Raw genomic sequence first — 23741 nt, 5'->3', positions numbered from 1 at the left:
TGGGTTGTTTATGATCACACACGCTGCGTTTCGTTTCTTTTTTTTCTTTCGTTTCGTGAAATCTCTTGAAGTTGAGTTTTCCCACAAAACTATGTGCAAAGAATAACCAGACTCAGACTGGATTTTAGTATGATTCTTATCTTTGTCGAGGAATTCGCTGTGTTCCCTATGGGTCTTTCCACACCCACTTCAGACTCAAGCACCCTGAAGGCAGTGGACCCTCAACTCAGTCACCTTATGTTACATAGGCTTATGGGACCAAGTGCCGAAAGAAGGTTCAGTTCAGTTTAAGAAAACAAGGCTCACACTCTCTGCCCTCAAGTGTTCCCACGTGTAGCCCTAATAAATAATAAGATTCACTGGACCAAACTTTATGAGCAAACACAACTTTGGCTCCAGTGCAGGACTTTGCCAATGATGCTCCTTGTTCATATATTTGGACTCCAGCAAACATCAGTATTATCTTACGAAGGTTTGAGGCTCTTCCTGGGATGATTTGGTTAAGAGAAAAACTCTGATTTCACGAGATCCAGATCTCTAGCCCGAAGACCAGCTCTCTAAGTGGAGATGCTCAGACTCCCCAGAGAGCTTTGGCATCTGAGGGGTGAACGGAGAGTCTAAACTGTGCCCCCATCAGTCCCAGCTCTGTGCCCTGTTCTCTGCAGAGTGAAATTGCACAAGCAGCTGTCACCCCCAAGGGAGCCCAGCGATCTTATTTTGTTTCTGAATTTTGGACGGAGAAAAATCAGTAGGAAGATAAGCATCATATACACAGCCAGTCACACCGCAGGGCAGAGAATGGAGGAGGCTGAGTTGTCTTTTCTCTTCACATCATTTTGATTCTCGAGCCAGCAGGAAGTCAGAGCCCTCTCCTCACCATTCAGTCCCCCTTTCCTTCCTTCCAAGTGAAAGGGAACCTTCGCTTCCTACCTGATGGTCCCTAACCCCCTTCCTTAGCCTTGCTCAGCTACCGGCCTCGCCTGGGCAGTGACCCTCCTCAGCTCCGCTCCCCGCTCCCCTCCCCGCTCCCCTCCCTCCCCTCCCCGCGCCCCTCCCCACTCCCCTCCTCAGCTCTCCCCGCTCCCCTCCTCGCTCCCCTCCCCACTCCCCTCCTTACTCCCCTCCTCACTCCCCTCTTCCGCTCCCCTCACTCCCCTCCTCACTCCCCTCCCCACGCCCCCCTCCTCAGCTCTCCCCGCTCCCCTCCTCGCTCCCCTCCCTCCCCTCCCCGCGCCCCTCCCCACTCCCCTCCTCAGCTCTCCCCGCTCCCCTCCCCACTCCCCTCCTCAGCTCTCCCCGCTCCCCTCCCCGCTCCCCTCCCTGTTTCCCGCCTCAGCTCCTCTCACTCCCCTCCTCACTCCCCTCCCCACTCCCCTCTTCCGCTCCCCTCCCTCCCCTCCCCGCGCCCCTCCCCACTCCCCTCCTCAGCTCTCCCCGCTCCCCTCCCTGTTTCCCGCCTCAGCTCCTCTCACTCCCCTCCCCGCTCCCCTCCCCGCTCCCCTCCCTCCCCTCCCCGCGCCCCTCCCCACTCCCCTCCTCAGCTCTCCCCGCTCCCCTCCCTGTTTCCCGCCTCAGCTCCTCTCACTCCCCTCCTCACTCCCCTCCCCACGCCCCCCTCCTCAGCTCTCCCTGCTCCCCTCCCCGCTCCCCTCCCTCCCCTCCCCGCGCCCCTCCCCACTCCCCTCCTCAGCTCTCCCCGCTCCCCTCCCCGCTCCCCTCCCTGTTTCCCGCCTCAGCTCCTCTCACTCCCCTCCTCGCTCCCCTCCCCGCTCCCCTCCCTCCCCTCCCTCCCCTCCCCACTCCCCTCCTCAGCTCTCCCCGCTCCCCTCCCCGCTCCCCTCCCTCCCCTCCCCGCGCCCCTCCCCACTCCCCTCCTCAGCTCTCCCCGCTCCCCTCCCTGTTTCCCGCCTCAGCTCCTCTCACTCCCCTCCTCGCTCCCCTCCGGTGCAGCCCCCACCCTGACCTTTTGGTGTCCCCTGGAGATGTTGACCAGGCTCCACTGTGAGCTCCTTGGATGTGCAGGGAGCGGCTTGCACCTTGGCCTCTGCCAGCTTCTGTGGGTGGTTGGCATCAACAGTGAATAAGGGCACCCTTCCCCAGAGACATACAGTCCAGGCCTTGCCGTCTTAGGCCCTAGACAGACGCAGCTGGGTAAAGATGCTGAACATCCCTGGGGAGCAGTATGAACTCTGCCTCCCGGATACCTGACCCTCCCAGAGTGAAGGTCTTCAGAGGGGCTGAAGGCACGAGGCAGGGAGAGCTGGGGTGGACAGAGACAGTGGCCCTGAGGGTGAGAGGGCCTCAGCATGGAGCAGAAGGAAGATGCCCTGCGGTTTGGGCGGGAAGCCATGCCCCACACCTGTGCTCCTGCCCTGCTGGGAGTGGGCACTTGGGACCACTGCTCTGGATGTGGCCCAGCCGCCCTGCCTCCTTAACCACGGCAGAGGCCACAGCCTCAGGTGCTGCCGAGGCCCTGCCTCCTCTGCTGAAGGTCTGGACAGGCCTTGGAGCTACACCCAAGTGGGGCCCTCCACTGCTCATCACAGCCCAGGCTGCCAGCTGCCCCTGCTCACTGTCCCGTCCGCTTCCCCCACGACTTAGGGCAGGCTCACACGTAGAAATGCAACTTCCCTGAGGCTCGCATGTGAATTTCCGGCCACATCCAGGCTCGGGAACTTCCCTTTCTGAGCTGCTCTCACTGCCTCCAGAAAGCCAAGATGAAAGCAGTGCCCACGTCAGAGGGTTATTCAAGGATTCAGGAAGATAGTGTATGAAAGACCTTCACAAACACACCGACCTGTTATCTTTCTAAAGGAAATTGTTCCACACCGGCCTCTGAAGACAGTCTCTGGTTCAGTGTGGCATGTCAGTCCATCCATCAAAACGAGGTCCCAGATAAGCCCTTCTTTCCCTAGTTATTGGCAAAACGAGTTCAGCTTTGAGGCCATTTCAGGTTCAAATTTCAGTTGATGAAAGGAATATGGAGTGAACATTCTCTTCCAGTCCTGGTTTCCAATCTCCAAATTCTCCACTCTGGAGGCAGCCAGCTCAGTCACTGTTCTGGCCATCCCTGCAGAGATGCTCTGGAGGAACGTGTTGGCTGTCCACCTTCTCCACCTTCTGCACAAATGGCAGTTGACTCCACACACCCCGCCTTTCTTGTCCGCTGCCCCGACGGTTGTTTCATCTTTGCCAGAGGGGGTGGAAATGCTCTTTTGCAATAGTTTTCATTTGTATTCTGCTTCCTGTAAGTGAGACTAAGCATGGCTTCCTGTCTAGAAGCCGTGTAGGTTTGCTTTCTTATGACCTACGTTTTCATATGCTTTGCCCGTTCTTTAGAAGTTGACTCTATTCTTACTGATTTCTTGGAGCTCTTTATTAGGGAAGGGAGCCCTTTGTGAAAGGTGTCACAACTTCTCCCAGTTTATCGGTTTTTATCTTTTGATTCTGTTCGTATCAGTGGCTTCCGTGCAGAATTTGATTTTATGTAGTGAAGTTTGTGTCAAGATTGGATAAATAAAGGAGGACAAAGTGCTCTTCAGCTCTGACCTTTCAGGGAGTTTGTCTCAAGTCTTTATTCTTTCTCTGCCCCCTGATCTCCCCTGTCAGCCAAGGGAAGGTGCAGGGGCTGGGGCTTTGACCTGGGCTGGCCCACAGAAGCAAGGGAAAAGTCCAAAGCTTTGAGCCTTGCCTCGGGCCAGGTGGATAATGCAGCTGAGAACCTGAAGTGAAGGGCTGGCTCGCGGTCCGGTCCTTGGAACACAGGGATTCCCTGGAGTTGTAGGAAGGGCTTCTTGGGTTCTCTTGGGGTTGGTTAAGCATTCCAAGCCTGCTCCACGTTTATCATCACCAGACATCTGTAGGAATTTGAGAGGATGCAGCTAGTCAGTGAGCTGGGATCCACACAGTATGGTCAGCCACTGGGGGAGGGTCTGCTGTTCACAGATAAGCTTTTCTGGCTCACTTTCTCCCCCAGATGCTAAGCCGGGCCCTTGTTACATGTTCTGTCATTGTGGAATCCTGGACTCAGGGGCTGGGAAAGGGGCTGGTTCTCAGGCCTTTCTGCACTGGTGTTGCTTCCTGAATACAGCCTTGGCAAAGCCCACGGCCAACAAGGACAGCTCGCTACCCACTTGCTCTGCTTGTAGGCTGCTGACAGAGCAACTGGGTCAATCTTGGTCCGAGGACACTGCAGAGCCTCTTGTTTCCTGGGCAGATGGCGTCTCCACGGACCCCACCAATGTTACCAACAGTTCTGAGCAGGTTTGCCAGCACTGGGTTCTCTCTGGAACTTTCCAACAACTGATGGATGCGCCGACTTGTCCAAACTAGTAGCCGGAAGCGTTGCTCTCAGTGCCGTTCTTGCTCCTTCCCCACCCTTCCTCTCTCCGCCCCTTGGCCATCCGCTTAAACCCGGTTTCTGATCTTTCTTTGAAAAGAGTATTTCTCCAAAGAAACATCTTTTCTCTCCACTAGACACTCCTGCAGCAAGAGAAGATGAACAGGAGGCTTTGATCTTGTAGGCATTCTTTTTAAGTTTGATCTTTTGATCTCATGTTTTGTTTCTATGTACTTAATGGTTTGCTTCAAAATCACCTAAATATCAGGTCAAAGAAGACAAATGCTTTTCAAAGGCAGAAGCCATGCCCGTGCTTTACTGTCACCCCAGACAAAGAGCTATTAAATTGTCCTTTGCAACCGGTAGATTGTCTCTGCCCTGGCAGGAGGTGAAGGGAGGAGAGTCACCAGCCTCATGACCGCAAAGGCCAGATAGCAGATGCGGGGGCAGGCACTCGGCTCTGTCACACCACTGTCCTGACAGCCTTCATAGGAAGCAGGAGATGAGTTCTTCTTGCAGGGCACTCACCGAGCGCCACATGCTGTGCCGTGGGCCTGTGTCTTTCTCGTGAAGGTCATGGGATGACCTAATTCACCCTAGTTTGGCCCATTGGATGTGGGTATGGGCCTCTGAGCCAGTTTAGTGGGCAGTGCAGGGCACAGATGTCTCAGGCATTTCCATACAGAACTGTTAAGAGCTTCCCATAAAGAATCCACCTGCCAATAACAAGTTCGATCCCTAGATTGGGAAGATCCCCTGGAGGAGAGCATGGCAACCCACTCCAGTATTCTTGCCTGGAGAATCCCATGGACAGAGGAGCCTGGCGGGCTACAGTCCGTGGGGTCACAAAGAATTGGACACGACTGGGCAACTAACACTTCCACTTTCACATACATATGTACAGTTCGGCAAATTGTACAGCTTCTGTCTGTTTAGTTTATCATGTCAATCAAGCTTCAGTAAAGCTGTTAAAAATTAATATGTGCAGACAGAATGAAAGTGATAAAGATATAGAAAAAGGATGTAGAAAAGAACTTTTAAAAACAGTTGTAAAAGTCCTATATCAATTAGGTAAAAGTTGCATGTGATATAGATGGTTAAAAAAATTAGAAAGATGGTTATTCTACAAACTAAGAATTATTACAATAATTTTTGCAGTTGTTTTAATCGTATAAAATGAGTAAATAGACAAAAGCGTACTCTATTCTCAAATTTTTGTCATTTTCATGGACTTGAATTTCAGTTCTCTAAGGTTTTTAATGACTTCTTCAGAAATATAAACCTTATGTGCCATAATCTCTTGGTATATTAAATGGGAACTTGAATAGCCTTCCATTCATAGAATGAGCTAATTTGTTTCTAAGCTCTGAGAACAGCAGTACTGGGCATGGCGTAAATGCTCAGTGTTTGCTCCTGCCATGACCAGCTTCAGAGCATTGATTCCTCCATCTCTGTATACACAGAGACAAACAACAAAAGCTAGAAAGGAGATGATGGAGGGAAGGGAAAGGGCTCAAGATCTGTATTTGCACTTCCTGACTCCCAGGACTCAAGAGCTCACACACGTGTGGAGCAGCTCTTTGGGTTCGGTGGGAAGAGGAGTGGACAGGTCGGGTTGTGGAGTCCTCATGGGCTTGCTCCAGGTCATGGGCCCTCGGCTGGGTGCAATATGATGAGGACAGTGAGTACCTCACCTGAATGTCCAGCCCCGGCCCTCAACCCTCTCCTGGTTGGGGTTTGTATCCTCCCCCCTCTGACTGCCTCATCCTCACCTCTTTCTCTGACCACCACCCCCGCAACACACACACACTCACCTCTTTGAGGAGGTAGTTTTTTTGTGTATTATAGATCAGTTTTTCTCTGAATGACCTTCTGGCCTCTGCGTTTGCCAAGAACCTGGTCTCTGATTATCCTGGGCTGCTTACAGTGATGCATGAATGTGTGTTTATTCTAATGTTTATTATATTCCCACGAGTTCAGAAAAGTCTATAGTTTTCACACGTAACATTTCAAACTGGAGGTAGTGTCATCGCCTAGTAGTGAGGGTAGGAAAAAGATGGGTCCCTGAAGAGTCAAGGAATTTCTCAGACACCCTTTCAGCTACAGTTATGTCGAAGAACTTGACTCCACACTTTTATTTATTAAGTCATTTAATGTTACAGGAAACTGTACCATCTAATGCTTCCCACCTGAATAACTTTAAGAGGCAGGGAGATTGTACTATTTAAAGGAATCCTGTGAAGATCCAGTAGATAGGTACTCTGTGAAAGAATTTGTCAGAAAGTTGCATTTCCTTAAAACAGTCCCAGAATCCCCATCATCTTAACTCATGTTTCATGATCAGGAGCCAGAGCATCTCATCAAGGCAACAATGGATCGCGGTGCCATTTTTGTCGTGGAGTGAAACGGACTGTGGCTTCATAATTGCCTTAAAGTAAGGGAGCTTACGTTCTCCTAAAGCTGTCTCATCCAGATGTTAGAAGACCGCACTTGCAGAGGACCGTCAGTCCCTAGGATTTTCTGGAGAAGGACATGTTGAGTGACATGTAAATTTCCTACAGCCCAGGGTCTTTATTCATGAATTTGCATTGAAATTATTAGTTAAGTTAGTGGAGGAGGATGGACTTATCCACTTCTAAGTGACACCTTGGAATGATGATCAAGTGATGACACTCTAAATACAGAGTAAAAGCATCATGCCCATCACACATTTTTTTCCAGAATCTCAAACTTTTCAAAAAATCATACAAAACTAATTTCAGAGGAATGTGATCAAGCTTGCTTAACTTAAATTCTCACTCATGTTGTTCTTATGGGTAAAAAAGAACTACCAATGACAGTCGAGTGCCAGCCTGGTCTGGATATAAAACCTCTCCCCTGGGTGGATAAATCAGTGTAACTGGTGAGCAGTTTGGTCCAGAGAGCCGCTGAGGGGCTGGCCTCTGTGAGCTGCATACATGGTCTTGCTCCTGGGCTGGCAGCAGCTACAGGGAAACTCTTTACTTCCTGGAGCCACATTCAGGGATGGTGGCATGTGGGGCTTCGAGGATGCTCCACCGGGGCTGCCCTGCATTAGGAAGCCTTGCAGGGAGGGGCCTGCAGCACAAGTGCATCCTGGGTAGGATGCATCCCAGTGGTATCCACAGGCCTGGGTACCGCAGAAGGAAGGGCATCATGTACTGCAACAAAGGCTGGTCCAGGACCCAGTTTTGTATGTTTTTTTTTTTAAGTGCAGTAACCTCCTGAATTTCCTCAAGCATCCTAGTATAGCATGAGAAGGCAGCATGATCTACCTCAGCCAGGATCCAAAAGCCGGGGTTTCTCAGCCCCAGTGCTGTTGACATTTGAGTCAGATGATTCTTTGTGGCAGGGCAGTCCTGTGCGCTGTGTTCTGGCCTCTACCCACTAGATGCCCAGCAGCCCCCCACCCCCATGGGCAACAACAAAAATGTCTCCCAATGTTGCCAGATGTCCTCAGGGGGACAGATCATCCCCCACGTAGACACACTGGTGTGAAGGAAGGGACGGCGCCAGGGAGCTGGTGAGCCAGTCTCAGCAGCAGCTGTGTGACTCCTGCTTTCCAGCCTTTGGTGATCTTGTAGACAGCTCGGCTCACAGCCCTGACCTGGCCCCGTCTTTCTCCCCCAGCGTCTCTTGATGACTGAGGTCAGGGGCTCTGAGTCAGGTAGACAGAGGCTAGCCACCTGGCCTCTTGGATGGGCAGTTTCCTCCTCTGTGGAATGAGAGGCGCCACAGGACCCCTGTTGCTCTGAGTCCATCACGGTCATGCAGGTAAAGGACTTCTCACACCCACTGCTGTCAAGTTAAGACCTAAAAGTCGTGCAGAAGCGACGGTGTTAAGTGCATGGACTCACCGCCATTTTGCCATCTGTTGTGTTCACCATTTCAGGATAAGGGACTCTATCTAAGATTAATTCATTTGGTTTTGTCTATTTTTTTTAAAAAACCTCTTATTATAGTTTTACTTTTTACTGGAGCGTAGTTGCTCTGCGCCATTCTGTTGTTTTCTGCTCTATAGCAGAGTGAATCAGTATACATGTATCCCCTCTTTTGGGGGTTTCCTTCCAGTTTAGGTCAATCACAGAGCATTGAGTAGGGTTCCCTGTGGTATACAGTAGGTCCTCACTAGTGAAGGTTCGTTTTTAAAACCTTAACTGCCCCGCCACTGCCCCCCCCACACACACACACAGGAGCACACACATTCACTAACACGCCTGGCACACCCTCTTCTCAGAAGGTGCCGAGGCAGCGCCACCCTCCCGCGGGCATCGCTGTGGCTCTGGAGAGAGTGGTTCAGGCAACCGGGGCGCAGGGCCACGTTTGGGGGCAGGCGGGGCAGCACTTCAGTTAGCGGGGCAGGAGCGCCTCTCCTCCTCTCCACGGCAGGTTTCCCCTTTCTCCGTCTCAGTTTATCTTCCTGCCTCTGCCCAGTGAAAACCTCCTTAGGATACTTCTCCCTCTGATCCAGGGTCCCCGAAGCACGTTCGTGACTACCTCAACTGAGAGCGCCGAAAGGGTTCCTCTTGGGAGATGCTCTTCGGCTTCCGAGAGGCGTGACCTTGTCCTCGGTGCCCTTAAGCAAAAAGGGGACAAAGGCTCCAGCCTGTGTCCAACCACCTGCTCCTGAGAGTTGCCTGTGGTTGCTTGCCTGGGTTGGGGGAGGGGGTCTCTTGGTCTCAGAGCTCGGGGACCTGAGTCCGCAAGGCCCTTTCTGTGTCCCCCGTCTGCTCTGCAGAGAAGCGTGGGAGAGGTGGAGGCTTTTATGGACCCCCTGCCCGCACTGGAGACTCACGGGGACACAGGCTCTGACTCCCTGTGAAAGAGCCCAGGGAGGCCCAGAAGGAGGCCACGTGATGAGTGGTCACCCCTCCCTGGAGTCCAGGACCCCGACCCTGCCCTGTCACCAGCCCCAGCTCTCCCACCTCCACTGGGGGCCCATGAGGATGAGGGTGGCGCCGGCCAGAGGTCAGCCTGCCAAAGCCTTTTGTAGCGGAACATCCCGGCTCTTTGATGTTGCCCCGGAAGCCTCTGAGACCCGGCTTCAGTTAATTTTATCCCAAGGCAAGTTGGACGCTTGTCCTGGAAGTTGTTCCTGCACGTACCTTCTCCGCCTGGCTCTGTCTGGTCCCATGGGGTCGCCCAGAGTTGGGAGTGTTTGGGCCAGTCGACTTGTCCTGGGAGCTTTCCAAGCTCTCCGCTCCCACCACCACCACACACATGCACACGCACACTGTCTCACACATGCACACACACCCTCCCTTCCTGTCACCACTCCACTGTGTAGAATCGATGCTTTGGCCTCAGCCGACAGCTGACCTCTCTCTAAGGCGGAAATCTCGAACTCCACCAGCTCTCCCCCCACCCCCTCACCTTGTGGGGCCAGCCTTTCTCAGAAGGCCTCACAGAGAGCCACGGCGGTCTGGCCTGCCGGAGGGGAGGGTGAGATCTCAGCGGAGCGGTCATTAGCGGAATGCGTCCAAAGGGACTGATCACGGCCGTCCGCGAATGTAACCGCAACAGGGGCGTTTTCAGCTGTCCCCCAGTCAGTGTCTGGCCTAAATTTGGACTAATTGGTGCCTGATGGTTTTAATCGTATCAGCCAAATGTGCTGTAATTTTCCTTCCCATTTCATTTTCCTCCCAGTTTTCTCCACGTGAGGAAGTTTCAGCTGCCCCTGATGTTTCCTTAGAGAGTCCCAGAGCAGAAGGGAAATTTTGGAGGGCAAGGACACAGGAGGGGAAGTGAAGTGGACTCTTACTTAGCTCAGGTGTCTCCACAACTCAGCCTGACCACATCTGCCTTGTTCTGACGCCTGTCGAGGATGCTGCCGGGGTGACGGAGTCCCCCACAAAGCAGGGTGCTCCCCGAGGCCACACCCTTGCTGACTGCAGCTGCTGCTCTGCCCCCAGCCCCAAGCGCCGCCCCCCACCTGCCTTCCAGGCTGCCTTCCCCTCGGGCCCTGAGGCCCTCTGTCCACCTCCACACAAACCCCAACTCGATGCCTCTGGAACTGTCACTCATAGCTCCCCTGAGGGCCTGGGGGGACAAGGTACTCAGCCCAACACATGACACCCCCAAGCCTCCTTTTATCCTTGTGCATGCGGTGGGTTCCTGGGAGCCGAGGGGTTCCTGCTCAGCACAGCGTGTAACTGTAAGCAGAGCTTACAGCCAGCGTGACCAACTGGCCCTCCCCCGTTTGTGGCATGTGTTTTAGGAAAAGGTCAAAGACGTCATGTATTTATGTGACAGTTTGAACCTGTGTTTAAAAAGTGCTCACTTACCAAAAAACTAAAACACTCATCTGCTAAGTCTGTTCACAAGCTGGCTAGTGACAGTAGTTTATCCCCCTCAGCGCTCTGAGAATTACTGTGGTGTTGGAGAAGACTCTTGAGAGTCCCTTGGACTGCAAGGAGATCCAACCAGTCCATTCTGAGGGAGATCAGCCCTGGGATTTCTTTGGAAGGAATGATGCTAAAGCTGAAACTCCAGTACTTTGGCCACCTCATGCGAAGAGTTGACTCATTGGAAAAGACTCTGATGCTGGGAGGGATTGGGGGCAGGAGGAGAAGGGGACGACAGAGGATGAGATGGCTGGATGGCATCACTGACTCGATGGACGCGAGTCTGAGTGAATTCCGGGAGTTGGTGATGGACAGGGAGGCCTGGCGTGCTGCGATTCATGGGGTCGCAGAGAGTTGGACACAACTGAGCGACTGAACTGAACTAAACTGAATCTATGTTCCCTGTCTTCAGATCTGGCTCTTCAGGCCTGCCCTGTCCTCCTCTTGGAAAAGTCTCTGAATTGCTTTCATTTTTTAAAGATTTTTATTATTTTTTGGCTGCACTGGGTCTTTGTGGCTGCGCGTGGGCTTTCTCTAGCTGCAGCGAGCGGCGGGGGCTGCTCTCTAGTTGCGTTGCATGAGCTCCTCATTGCGATGGCGTCTCTTGGCGGAGCGTGGGCTCCGGGGCACGTGGGCTTGGCTGCCTCAGTGCATGTGGGATCTTCCTGGACCAGGAATTGAACCCACGTCCTCTGCACTGGCAGGTGCATTCTTAACCACTGGACCACCAGGGAAGTCCCAAGAACGAATTCTTTTTTCTAAATATTTATTTATGACCGTAGCCTGCCAGGCTCCTCTGTCCATGGGATTCCCTAGGCAAGAATACTGGAGTGGGGTGCCATTTCTTTCTCCAGGGGATCTTCCCAACCCAGGGATTGAACCCAGGTCTCCCACATTGCAGGCAGATTCTTTACCATCTGAACCACCAGGGAAGCCATGAATTGCTTCATTTCTGATAGAAATCTCAAGGGCTCTGTTTCTATAGCATGAAGTCCAAGGTGCAGACTTCCCTCTCATTTCCCTTAAAAGGGTCTGTGGGTCACTGGTCCCCACTGCCTTCACCTGGACTGTTTTTGCAGCCCCTCCTCACTAGCTCCCTGCTTCCAGAGGGTCCCTGTTTCTAGCGGGCCCCTATTTCTTCTGCCTCCAGGTCCCCAGCAGGGTCCTTCCCACCTCGGGACCCGTGTGATTGGTCTTCTTGCCCCTTGGCAGAATACGAGTCCCCAGATTATTGTGTCTGGCTCTTTCTTATTGCTGCATCCTCAGGCGTTATCTCCTGTATCCTGCCCACCCAGCCACCCCCTGCCACACTTTCTCCTCTTCCCTTCCCCTTCTTGACTCTGCTTAATACCCACCATGGTCTCAGAGTGTCCTGTCTGCTTTTTTCATTGAAGTGTATTTGATTTACAGTGTTTCAGGTGTACAGCAAAGTGATTCAGTTATATGTGTACACGCACACACACATGTATGTGAAAAGTCAAAGTGTTAGTTGCTCAGTCGTGTCCAACTCTGTGCGACCCTATGGACTAGAGCCTGCCACGCTTCTCTGTCCGTGGGATTCTCCAGGCAAGAATACTTCTCCAGGGGATCTTTCTGACCCAGGAATCGAGCCTGGACCTTCCACACTGCAGGCAGCTTTTTTTTTATCATCTGAGCCGTCAGCAAAGCCCATACACACACACACATACGTATTCTTTCCCAGCCTTTACCATCAGTGGTCGTCACGCAGTAGTGAATATAGTTCCCCGTGCTGTGCAGGCCCTTGCTGTTTGTCCGTCTATGGAACAGTGTGTGTCTCTCTCTGTTAAATTCCCCATTAATCCCTTCCTGCTCTTTCCCCTTTGGTAAGCATGAGTTTGTTTTCTGTGTCTGTGAATCTGTTTCTGTTTTATAAGTAAGTTCATTTGTATCGCTTTTTAGATTCCACGTATAAGTGGCGCCATACGGTATTTGGCTTACTTCACTCTGCGGTCAACCCTAGGTCCGTCCACGTTGCGGCAGATAGCGCCGTCTCATTCCTTTCTACGACGAACACTCGCTGCATGCGCCGCAGCTGCTCTGCCCATTCGTCTGCTGATGGACTTTGAGGTTGCTTCCGTGTCTTGGCTGCTGTGAACACTGGGGTGGATATAGGCCCGGGGTGGGACTGTAGGACCAAATGGTAACTCAAGCTTTAGTTTCTGAAGAATATTCTGTTTACTCTTTCGCAGTGGCAGCTCTGCCTTGACGCACACCCTGCTGTGTCCCCAGAATCTCACCAGGGCTTTGGCGTGTGGCAGCACTCAGGACACGCGGTCCGCTGAGCACAGAATCACGCGCGTGCTCGTCGGGCCTGTCGCTGCTGCGGGAGGCCTCCTGTGTGCTCAGCTCAGGTCAGACTGTGCTGTCCATCCTGCCCATCCCTCAGCAGACCTGAGGGCCTTGGGAGTGAGGTCTGTAGCACTGGAGACCTCGTGCTTACCACGGCCCCATGCTCTTTTTGTAGAGTCGCAGTCACATTCCACACATTGTTTTCTATATTTTCTGCTTTTCTTACCTAACATTCCAGGGTGCACATTTTCCTGAGTGTTCTTAATTATGATGGCTGGATCACAACAGAGCAGTTTAGCGGCTGACTGAAGTGAGGATTGGGGGAAGAAGCAAACTGGGGGGCCTATTAAGTCTTATTGATTTGCTATCATTCACTTTGCAACACTCCCCCACCCCCGCCTCCCATTTTCCCTGCCGTCCAATAGGAAATTCAGAGAAAGGGCTGGAAACAGGCCCTCATTAAGTCACTTCTGCCTACTCCTTCCCCACCTCAAAGCCCTGCCGTTAACGCACACACACACCACCCCATACTGTACACTCAGGGGTTACATCGTCAAATGGACTCCCGCAGTGTGACCCCATGGAACATTCCTAAGGATCAGCTGCGATTCATTTGGGTCAGGTACAAATAGTGTCTACTCAAATGGTTGCTCACTTCTTATGACCCTCGTTCTCACTCCTCGTAACCCAGTCACAGGACGGTTCCTACCTGGCAAGTTTTCTCTCGTGAGGAACTGACTCCCGCCACGTCCTGTGGCTGACATCCCAGCGCCCCTGCCTCTGACACCTGTTCTCCCGGGGTCGTGTGGGGAAAATGGTGTGTCCTGATCCTGTGTCTCACTAGAACTTTCTTTGGGCCAACCTGTTTAGTTAATTCTTTTACCCATGAGAAGTCCACAGTCTGGCCTATTTGCCAATTAAAACTGGCTTTTCCTCACTTATTTTGGACCTGGGCTGTTGTAGTTAGTTGAATCGGGTCTAAAAGTTTTCCCAAACCAGCTATATTGCGTTCAGCATTTTAGACTTACTGGATTTAATGGCCAGAAACTGTTGTAATTATGACCAGTTTCCCAGCAATAAGGGCATTTTTACTGCAATAAGGGCATTTTTACTGCCCTGGAGAGAGCTGAGAGAATTGGCTGGTCCACAACGAAGGGGGTAGGTATGGATAATTTTCTTCGAGAAAACAGTCACGTCTTAAGGGGTGAAAAAGAAAAGCAAGTCCGCAGCCTGCCATCCTCATGGACTCTGGGCTTAGCAGGGGCCTACAGGTCCAGACGGGAGTCTGGAGGGGAGAAGGGCGGTGTCAGGCCAGGTTGGGGAGCCCACGGATCCCAGAGGAGGAGTGCCCTCGACTTCCCTGAGATCACCCCAATGACTAGCGCCACTCAGGAGCCTCACTTGCTTGCATTGAGGAATATGACGTCACATTTCTGAGCAGACTCCAGGAAAGACACAGAGGCCACGAGGCAGCCAGAGGCCGTGTGTGAGAATCACTGCCCTGCGCTCCAAGTGCCCTCCGCATCTCATGGAAGACACGAAGCACACAGGGGCCTGGGAACGGAGCAGCGAGTGTTCCCATAATCTTGCTTTAAACGTGGATGTGCAGGGCAGGTCAAGAAACGTCTGGAGCAACCGAGAACGAGCAACCAACAGCAGGTGGAACGCGGGGAGGGGCTGCCAGACCGCACCACACTGACCAGGGGCTCCTCGCAGACTCCACCCCGGCATCTGAAGGCCAGGGGGTAGCATGTCGCGATGTGCAAGGGGTGGACAGAAACGGCTTTGAAGTAACTTAAAAACCTTCGCGCTCCAAGAGGAGACAAAGTATATATTAAAAGTGCAGAATAAAGGGGCCGATGGAGAGGTTTGTGTGAAATGGAAACCCTCTGAAGTAGAGTTGCAGTTTGCTGCCTGTCTGGGCTCGTGCCTGTGAGATCTGAAGGCCGCGGAATTAGAATAACCCTCCTGTGTGTGCAGTGTGCGGAGCACCTGGGCCGCGCGCTCGTCAGCTCTGTCTGCTGGCTTTTTTCTAGTCTGTCTGGGTTGCCTGGGCCTGTCTAGAGGAACTCAACAATAAGAAAATAAGGTTGCCTTGGCTTCCCTTTGCCACACACATTCAGTCCCAGTGGAGAGACAGACATGCATTATTTCCCACTGGTAACAGAGGCCCGCGGCCTGCCCATACCTGCGTCCCTGGCGGCCACGGGGCTCCACACCTGAAACCACATCCAGGCAGGGAAGCCGCACCCGAGCTTTTACGGGCTGCACGTGTGAGTCAGGTCCACGAGCGTCAGTTCACACAGGATACAGCGTGAAGTACGTTCTGACTTCCACATTTTTTAAGGACAGTGCTGAGGAAGGTTGTCAGCAGGCCGGGCTTTGTCACCTGGTGGCCGCTCGGCCCGGATGAGCCACTGTCCCCTCAGCTGCCCCCGCACACTTCAGGCTTCTGCCGTTACCCGGGGCCAGAGATGGCTTCTTGTGTTGGTTTGCATTTGGGAAGCTGAAATCCAGAAAGGAGGCCGACACAAACTCTGTCCTGGAGGGTGAGTGTGCCAAGAAAAGAAGGAAAAAAAAAAAAAGCCTCTACCTTCCAGTTTGTGAGCCTGGTGGGGAACATGAGGGATAATTCTGTGGGATACAAGCCTCTCCTTTTGGTGTCTTAGTTACACCAAGTGATTCCCGAATGCTCTCTGACACAACTCACGTTCCAGGGACTGAAGCAGAAGGTTGAACAAAGTAGGGTGTTTACCCAGAGTCCATCATCTGCTTGTTTATATACTCTCAATTAAACTGATGTGGGGAACTGTCTTTCCAAGTTGATCTTCATTCTGAACTCAGATTCCCAACTTTTTATGATCTTTCCCTTTAAGATCCTATGTTTTGAATGGATGCCTGTCTGCCAGGTGAACTGCACGTGTTTAGTACATTCATGTTTCCACTTTGATTGATTTTAGCCGTCCAGCTACCAGTCAGACATCTTAGCAGCAGGAGAAATGTGAGGCAGGCATCCTTTGTTTGCAGGGAATGAACACCAGCCATTCGATGTTTTGAAATAAAATCTCTCTGCTACAGAAAATTACTGCAAAATGAAATTGTTTCCTTGTCTTGGCTAATGGGCATTAACCGCCTTCTAATGAAAACACTAACTACAGGAGGAGGGCGTTGTGATGACACTCTTCACGGTGTCCTCTTGCATCATTGGTTTCTTAGAGTCACTGCATTGCTTGCTCTTGACTGCAGTGATCAGACCCATGAGAAGTTGTCTAGCAGCTGCTCAGCCATGAACTCAGCATCTCCGTGGACAAGTATCACTTCCCCCCCGCCTTACTGAGTATCGGTCTCAGTGTGAAGCAGTCGAGCACAGCACAGCCCGTGTACTCTCTTATCAATCTTCTACAAAGAGCAGAGGCTTTTAAATTTTTATTAATTTTTTTAAATTGAACTATAGTTGATTTACCATATTGTGTTGGTTTCAGATATATAGCAAAGTGATTCAGTTATACATGTATAAAGCTGTATTTATTCTTTTCCATTATAGTGTATTTCAAGATACTGAGGATATAGTTCCCTGTTCTATACAGTAGGACCTAGTTGGTTACCCATTCTCTATATACCAGTTGGTATCTGCGAATCCCAAACTCCTAATTTATGCCACCCCCACCCCTCCCATCCCCTTTGCTAACCATGAAAGTTTCTTTCATTTATATCATGTTTTTTAGATTCTACATATAAGCAACATCATTTGATACTGTCTTTCTCTGTCTGGCTTACTTCACTTAGTAAGACCATCTCCAGGTCCATTCATTTCATTGCAAATGACAGTATTTCATTCTTTTCATGGCTAAATAAAATTCCATTGTAAATACATAAAGGGCAAAGTTGTAAACACTGATAAAGTCCAATTTGTCAGTGTTTTTCTTTCTGGGATTGTGATTTTGTGTTGTATTTGAAAACTCATCAGCAAACCTAAGGTCATATATGTATTCTCCTATATTTTCTTCAAGAAATTTTGTTTGTTTGTTTGTTTTAGATTTTACATTCAGATCCATGATCCGTTTTGAATCATTTCTCTTTTGGGACATGCCACCCTGCTTCTGGAATTGTAGCTCCGATCAGGGATTGAACCCAGGCCCTCAGCAGTGAGAGTTTGGAGCCCTAACCACTGGGCCACCAGGGAAGCCCCTTGAATGACGTTTTGTTTGAGGTGTAAGATAAGTGCTTAGGGTCAGGTTTTTACATAGAGGTGTCCGTTTGTTCCAGCACTGTTTGTTGAAAAATGTTCCCCCATTCAGGTTACCTTTGCACGCTTGTCAAAACTTTGATATTATTTGTGTGGGTCTGTAAAAAAAATCGTGCTGGGATTATGATAGGAATTGCATCAAACCTGTATTTTGGGGAAATCAATATATGTACTATATTGAGTCTTCTAATTCATGAACATAGTAAATATATCCATTTATTCCATTAAAAAGTTTTATCAGCATTTTATAGGCTTTAACGTACAGATCGTGACATTTTGCTAGTTATACCTTTGAGATCTGTCAGAAGCTGCTTTATGACAGTAAGTATATTTTGAAGACTTTACATGTACATTTGAAAAGGACATATATTCTGCAGTTGTTAAATGAATTTTTGTTTATATGTCTGTAAGATCAGGTTTGTTACTCTCGTGTAGCACATCCATATCCCTTCTGATTTCCGTGTGCGTGTTACTGGGAGAGATTGAAAAGTATGCCACCATAATTATGGATTTGTCTCATATCTTCCTGATCAGTTCATCTTTTTATAAATACATGTCTCTGTTTATTCTTAGTTATAATTATTGGCTTAAAGCCGACTTTGATATTATTATAACTACACCAGCTTTCTTTGGTTACAATTTGTGTGACACATCTTTTTTCATTCTTAAAACTTCAGTTGTTCTTTGCCCTTGTATTTAAGGTATGTTGGTATGCATCACATGGTCACGTTTTATTTTGGTTATGTCCAGTCTAAAAATGTTAGTCTTTTATTTGTAGCACTTCATAGATTACACTTAATATAGATGGTGATATATTTGGGCCTACATTTACGACATTATTCTTGATTTCTGCTCTTTTTTTCCTTCCATCTTTGGGTTTATTTTGCTCTTTTTCTAGTTTCTTAACATGAATGCCTGGATTATTGACTTGAGACTTTTCTTTTTTTATGTTAAGTATTTAGTACCATAAAGTTCTCTTTAAGCACTGCTTTAGCTGCACCTCCCCCCCCTCCCCAACTTTGATATATTGTATAGACATCTTTCAGCTCAGAATACTTGATAATTTTCCTTGGGATGTATTCTTTGATCCTTGGATTATTTAAGAGTGTGTTGTCTATTTCCAAATGACTGGAAATACTTTAGTTATCTTTGTTATTTACCCTAACCCTAACCCTCTGTCACCTTAACCCTAATAAACTCATGTCCAGTGAGTCGATGATGCCACCCAACCCTCTGATCCTCTGTCACCCCCTTCTCCTCCTACCCTGAATCTTTCCCAGCATCAGGGTCTTTTCCAACAAGTCAGCTCTTCGCATCAGATGGCCAAAGTATTGGAGCTTCAGCTTTCTCAAGCTCTTCCTTGTCACCTCCCTAACACTTTCTGGTTCCCTGAGTCTCTCGTTTTCTGTCTGGCCACTGACTACTCCCTTCCACACTTGTCATGTCTGGGCCAAACACTGGGAGAACAGAGGGGAGTTTTGGCTGATGGCTCCTGTTGCTGCCACCACAGAACTGCCCGCTGCCTGGGGCGGAAGAGACCCAAGGGAAGGGAAAGGGGCTTTCATCTGCACTCTTGGAACTTTTGGACCTTTCCTTTCCCCTTCCTGAAGCCTGGCTTCTCCCACAGCCCTCCCCTCTGCTCCTCAGTGGTCACCTCCGGGGTTTGGGTGTGCTGAGGTCAAGGTGGGCTGCACCAGCGGGAAAGCAGCAGTGGTGCTCTGGTCTCCGTCCCCACTGCCAGTGCTGCCAACTTTTCTGTGATCTCAGAGAGCTGCTCTGTGTATTCTGTTCCGGTTTTAAATGGACAGGAAGAGCGGCATGTGTTTTCTCTGTCTTTGCCAGAATTAGAACCTCTGACTGATATTATTTAAAATTTGGCTGACGGCCCATCTTTATAGGTGGGATAACAGTTGACGTGCTAGTAAGAGTTTAGGTGAGCAGCCAGAATGCATAGTTTTCAATCCTCTTGGCTTTTTTTATGCTTGCCTTTATGTCAGCTGCACATGCTGCTATTTTGGCCTCTTCCTTTGATCACATAATTTCCACCGTAGGTTTCTATTTGCACTTTCCAAGTAGCGCTCGTGAGTGAACGTACCCTTGCTATTTCTTTGCGAGTGGGGCTCAGCCTCTCACACATGACGTGTGGCAGGGTTAATCAGGGCAGCAGGTTTAGGGCAGCGGGTTTGGATGCAGCTTACCTGAACCGTATGAGGCACAGCTTTGAGAGAAATTAGATGGGAATCCTTGCTGAAGATCCTTTCCGGCTAAGTCTGTGCTTGCTTCAGACCTACTGAACCCCACAGCAGCCTTCTGAACTCATCAAGCTGGGTGTAATTTCAGAACGGATTCGCATGCAGCTCTTTTAAGATGCAAATCTTTGCAGAAATTACAGCTGATGCAGTTGAGCTGACAGCTGGTGTCTACACACTCAGGAAGTGGGATAGGATCTCCACGGAGGCTCAGATTCATTCACATGCAACTAAGAGGCCACATAAAGGTCTAATCACCCCTGTGACCTTCCTGTCCGCATCTGTGATTGGTTAAATGGAGAGATGATACTCCAGCCCTGGTTGCTACAATCAGGTAGGAAGACAAAAGCACAGTGGGAGCAGCCACGGTCAGCCTGGTCCCAGCCTCAGGTGGGATTAGGGTCCAGCTCCCTGTGTGCTGCCACCGCGGCCCCTCATCTCACTAAGCCTCTGTTGCCTCGTCTGTAAAGCACAGTACACGCTTACCTTGTGAGGTGAGGATACGGAGAGGGAGGCATGAGAAAATGCACAGGCAACTGCAGTCTGCTGAAACGTGAAGTGCCACCAAAGTGTTTACCAGAAAGTATTTGAAGAATAATCGATGAAGATAGGACATGGATGATGAATCAAGAGAAACAAGTCTAATACTAGAGCCTGGGTTCATTCCTAAAGCCTTCTCCTCTCTGTCCGTAGGACACGGACTCCAGGGTCTGGATCAGGAAGTCTCTGGGAGCGGGGCTGGGGTGGCCCCTCTCTGAGTCCCTTCCAGCCCTGAGGGTTTAGGGTGTGTCTCCTGTCTCTCCAGGAAGTTGGCAAGGGCACATTTCCCAGGGAACCTGGGCAGGGGTGTTGCCCTGGTCCTGCTGTTACTGCCTGTTCCTTCTCCCAGCCCCCCGAGATCAACAGGAACCCAGAATCGCCCTTCTGGCTGTAGGAAAGAGGCTGGGTTGGGCTTGGGACACAAGGGCCAGCAGGGTCGTGGAACCAACAGCTGGCACGTTTGTTCACCCATGATTTGCTTTCCCTGAAGGGTTCAGGCTCCCAGAATACACAGCCTGCTAAGGGGCTGACAGGAAGCACCCCATCCTGACCTGGCACTTGTCCAACTGCAGTGGACTCCCTCCTGCTCACCTCCAAGGATGCCTCTGTGATCAGCAGCACCCGGGGGCTCACTGCCCAGTAACATGGGCAGCCAGAGACTCAGGATGCCCAGCGAACAGGCCCGTGGGTCAGGATGGAGCAGCTGACTGCTCTCCTCTCCTCCCTTGCAGATCACCTCCAACGAGAAGCACCTGGAGAGTCTCAAGTGCGCAGGGAGCCTCCTGCAGGCTCTGGAGGGGCTGGCCCCGGCCGGGGGGTGAGTAGGCTTGGCAAACATGCTCCCATTTCTTTTTCCTCTCCTCTTCGTTTCCCCTACACACCAGGGACCACCACCCTCCCACCTGACACTGCCCACTGTGCGCCCTCCGTCCTGGTGGATGGGCCACCGAGGCCCCACCTGCTAGGGGGTGCCTAGCCTTTGCTGGTAGTTTTTCTTCAGAATCACGAGGGTCTATGGAATCTGCTCCCTGGTGTTTTGAGTATTGCATTCATTGGATAACAACATGTGGTTGAGGTACTGGGGAGACGGTGATTCTGTGGAGCAGGCTCAGCTCCAACCAGCACTGCTGCATCAGCCCTGGGCTGGGTGGGGCAGCGCCTCCTGGCCTCCCCCGCCTCTCGTGCTTGTGCTTTCTGGGAGCTGGGAGGGACAGGCTGGCCTTTATGGTGGCCCAACTTGCCTGGCGGCCCCAGTAGTGTAAGGTGTGGACAGTGGCTCCTGGGCCAGGCGGGTCCATCCCCAGGGACGGCAGCGTCCTCAGCCCTGACGGGGTCCTGACAGTGGGTGCGTCTCCTTGCTGGTCACTGGCACCCAGTGCCACTCTGGTGGGTGGGATGGGCTCATGGCTCCACTGGAGTAGCCTGGCCTGAGCCAAGAGCAGTCCAAGTGCATTCCTTCCTTCCAGAGAGACCCCTGATGTGCAGAGCAGGAATACGTGGCCCCATCCCCCTGCACCCCACCTCTCCTTTGCAGCCCCCAGTCCCACTCCTGGGCAGCAGCTCGCCTACCATGTCGTCAGGGGTGTGCCACCAGCTAATTTTACACTTCAGGGGGCATTGCCATGCGCCATTCTCTCCTTTGGTGACAGTTGTTAAGGCCCAAGTGTGTGTCTCAGACAATTTGCTCCAGTAACAAAGATTCCACGTTAAGGCCTTAACTGCACATCCGCACCTATGAGAATGAGAAATCCAGAGTTGCTGGCTGAGTGGCCAGGAAGGGGCACCATGGAGCGTCTGGGATCTCTGCTGGCCGGCACCAGTCAGCTGGAGGCTGGCACCAGGCAGGCTCCTTGTGGGCTCTGGGCTGTCAGGCCCTGGCTGCCGTCTGCCTGACTTGCCCTCACAGCTCGGCATCAGTGCATCTGTCCAAAGCAGCTCAACACCAAGTGGTGGCAGGGCCAGGAGCTCAGGCGTAGCTTAGAGGGCTTGCTACGGTGGGACTGTGGGCTTTCGGGTCCTCACCTCCCACCCCTTGAGTCTGGGGATCCTGTCTGTGCTTTTCAAAATGATGCTTAGGGCAGCTTTGGGAAATAGCTGGTTCATCAGGTACTCAGGTGAAAAGGAGACCAGTCCCTTTAGAAGATGGGGCATTTAACCCTGGAAATGCCTGAATGTTTACTTTGGTTTTTTTCACAGGTCATCAGCCAACGGCGCAGTGGCGTCCTTGGCCCTGGAGATCCTCCAGGCTGCTGGACGCTAGGCAAGAAGGCACTCGGCACAGTCCTCTGCTGCCACCACCCCTGGCTACACACACCACAGGCCACCCACAGCTCTGTGTGGACCCAATAAAGTCAACTGAATCCAGAACCTCTGGCTGAGGTGCTCTTGACTGCAGCCCTAGAAAACCCACTCAGAACGATGCCTGTTGGCTGCATCTGGGAACCCAGGTTTGCTCGATGTTCTCAGAATGCTCTCCCCGTGTGTGGGCTAGGTAGGCCTCTGCTCAAGCCGGCACTGGCTGCACTCATCAAAGTGGAGGGAAGCTGCGGGCATCTCCCAGCCTCTGTCTCCTCCAGAGATTTACCAGGCGGGACGACTCAGGAATGCTCTTCCAGCTACACATCTAGAGCAAGCCTTTGGAAGCTTGTTTTATTTTACCCGCCTGGCTTTTTCATTTCAGGGATGAACAGATTCTGAGAATCCTGGGGAGAAATGGGAAAGACTCCACTCACAGGAGCAGGTAGTTAAAACTTTGCCTAAAGGAATGCAGCATGCTCATGGGATGCTGGCTTCCTTGCAGGTCTGTCTGCTCACCTAAGTGGGATGAAGGCATCAAGGTAGACTCCTTCCCCCCACCTTCTACCAGTGACCACCACCTCCCAGGCTCGAAACCTTTCCAGCTTATCCTCACACATACACCCTTAACGCCCCGACACTGCGGAGGGGTGCTAGGACTGCGGCACTATGGGGGGCCGAGGATCCTGGGTGGCTGGAACCAGGTGAGCAAATTGAGAACGTTCCTTGGCCTCCTCTCTGGGGTCTGTTTCCTCAAACTGCAGAATGAAAGGGCTAGACTAGATCAGCTGCAGCAGTGCTCCGGGCTTCTCAGACAGAGGAGCCCCGCCCCTGACAGGCTTCTGTCCTCGGCCAGAGCCCCTATGCAGGCAGGATGGGCAGGGCAGGCAGGGGTAGGAGCTACACGGACATGGAATTCTCCAGGCAAGAAGACTGGAGTGGGTCGCCATTTCTTTCTCCAAGGGATCTTTGCGACCCAGGGATTGAACCCAGGTCTCCTGCATTGCAGGAGGATTCTTTACCATCAGAGGCCCCCAGGGAGGCCCCATCTACTGTGTCACGGGCAGCCGGCCACACTGTCACCAACAGCCTCATCTGCCGCAGTGTGCCAGCTTCCCTGGGGCTTTGCAGTGAACAGCTGCTCTGCGCCCCCCTCCACAAAGGCATGGATGTAACTTACCGTATTTAAACCCCACCACCTGCCAAGCACACCACCTTATATCCATCTCATAGCAGAGGAAACCGAAGCTCAGAGCCAGTCTACTTGCCCAAGGCCCCGCTGTCGGGTCGAACTTAGGACTCAGACTCCAGAGCCTGTTTGTCCACCGGTGGGATATCCAGAGCCGAGCTGTGAGTAGCTGAGGTGTAAGGGGGACCTGCACCCTGGAGCAGGCAGTTCC

The 23741-nt window shown here is 51.5% G+C and overlaps 1 protein-coding gene across 1 annotated transcript in view; it reads left to right on the top strand.

Moving 5' to 3' along the window:
* Positions 1–22306, top strand: part of ULK4 (unc-51 like kinase 4) — a 489483-nt gene extending 467177 nt beyond the window's left edge. Inside the window, exons 35-36 of the mRNA XM_068982354.1 lie at positions 20778–20863; positions 22243–22306. Of these exons, the coding sequence (XP_068838455.1) occupies positions 20778–20863; positions 22243–22306 (150 nt within the window). The remainder of the gene's footprint in view (positions 1–20777; positions 20864–22242) is intronic.
* Positions 22307–23741: the final 1435 nt, after the last annotated feature.

Source organism: Capricornis sumatraensis, chromosome 10 (genome assembly GCF_032405125.1).
Source record: "Capricornis sumatraensis isolate serow.1 chromosome 10, serow.2, whole genome shotgun sequence".
Taxonomy (NCBI): domain Eukaryota; kingdom Metazoa; phylum Chordata; class Mammalia; order Artiodactyla; family Bovidae; genus Capricornis; species Capricornis sumatraensis.
This window is presented reverse-complemented; position numbering and strand designations above follow the sequence as displayed.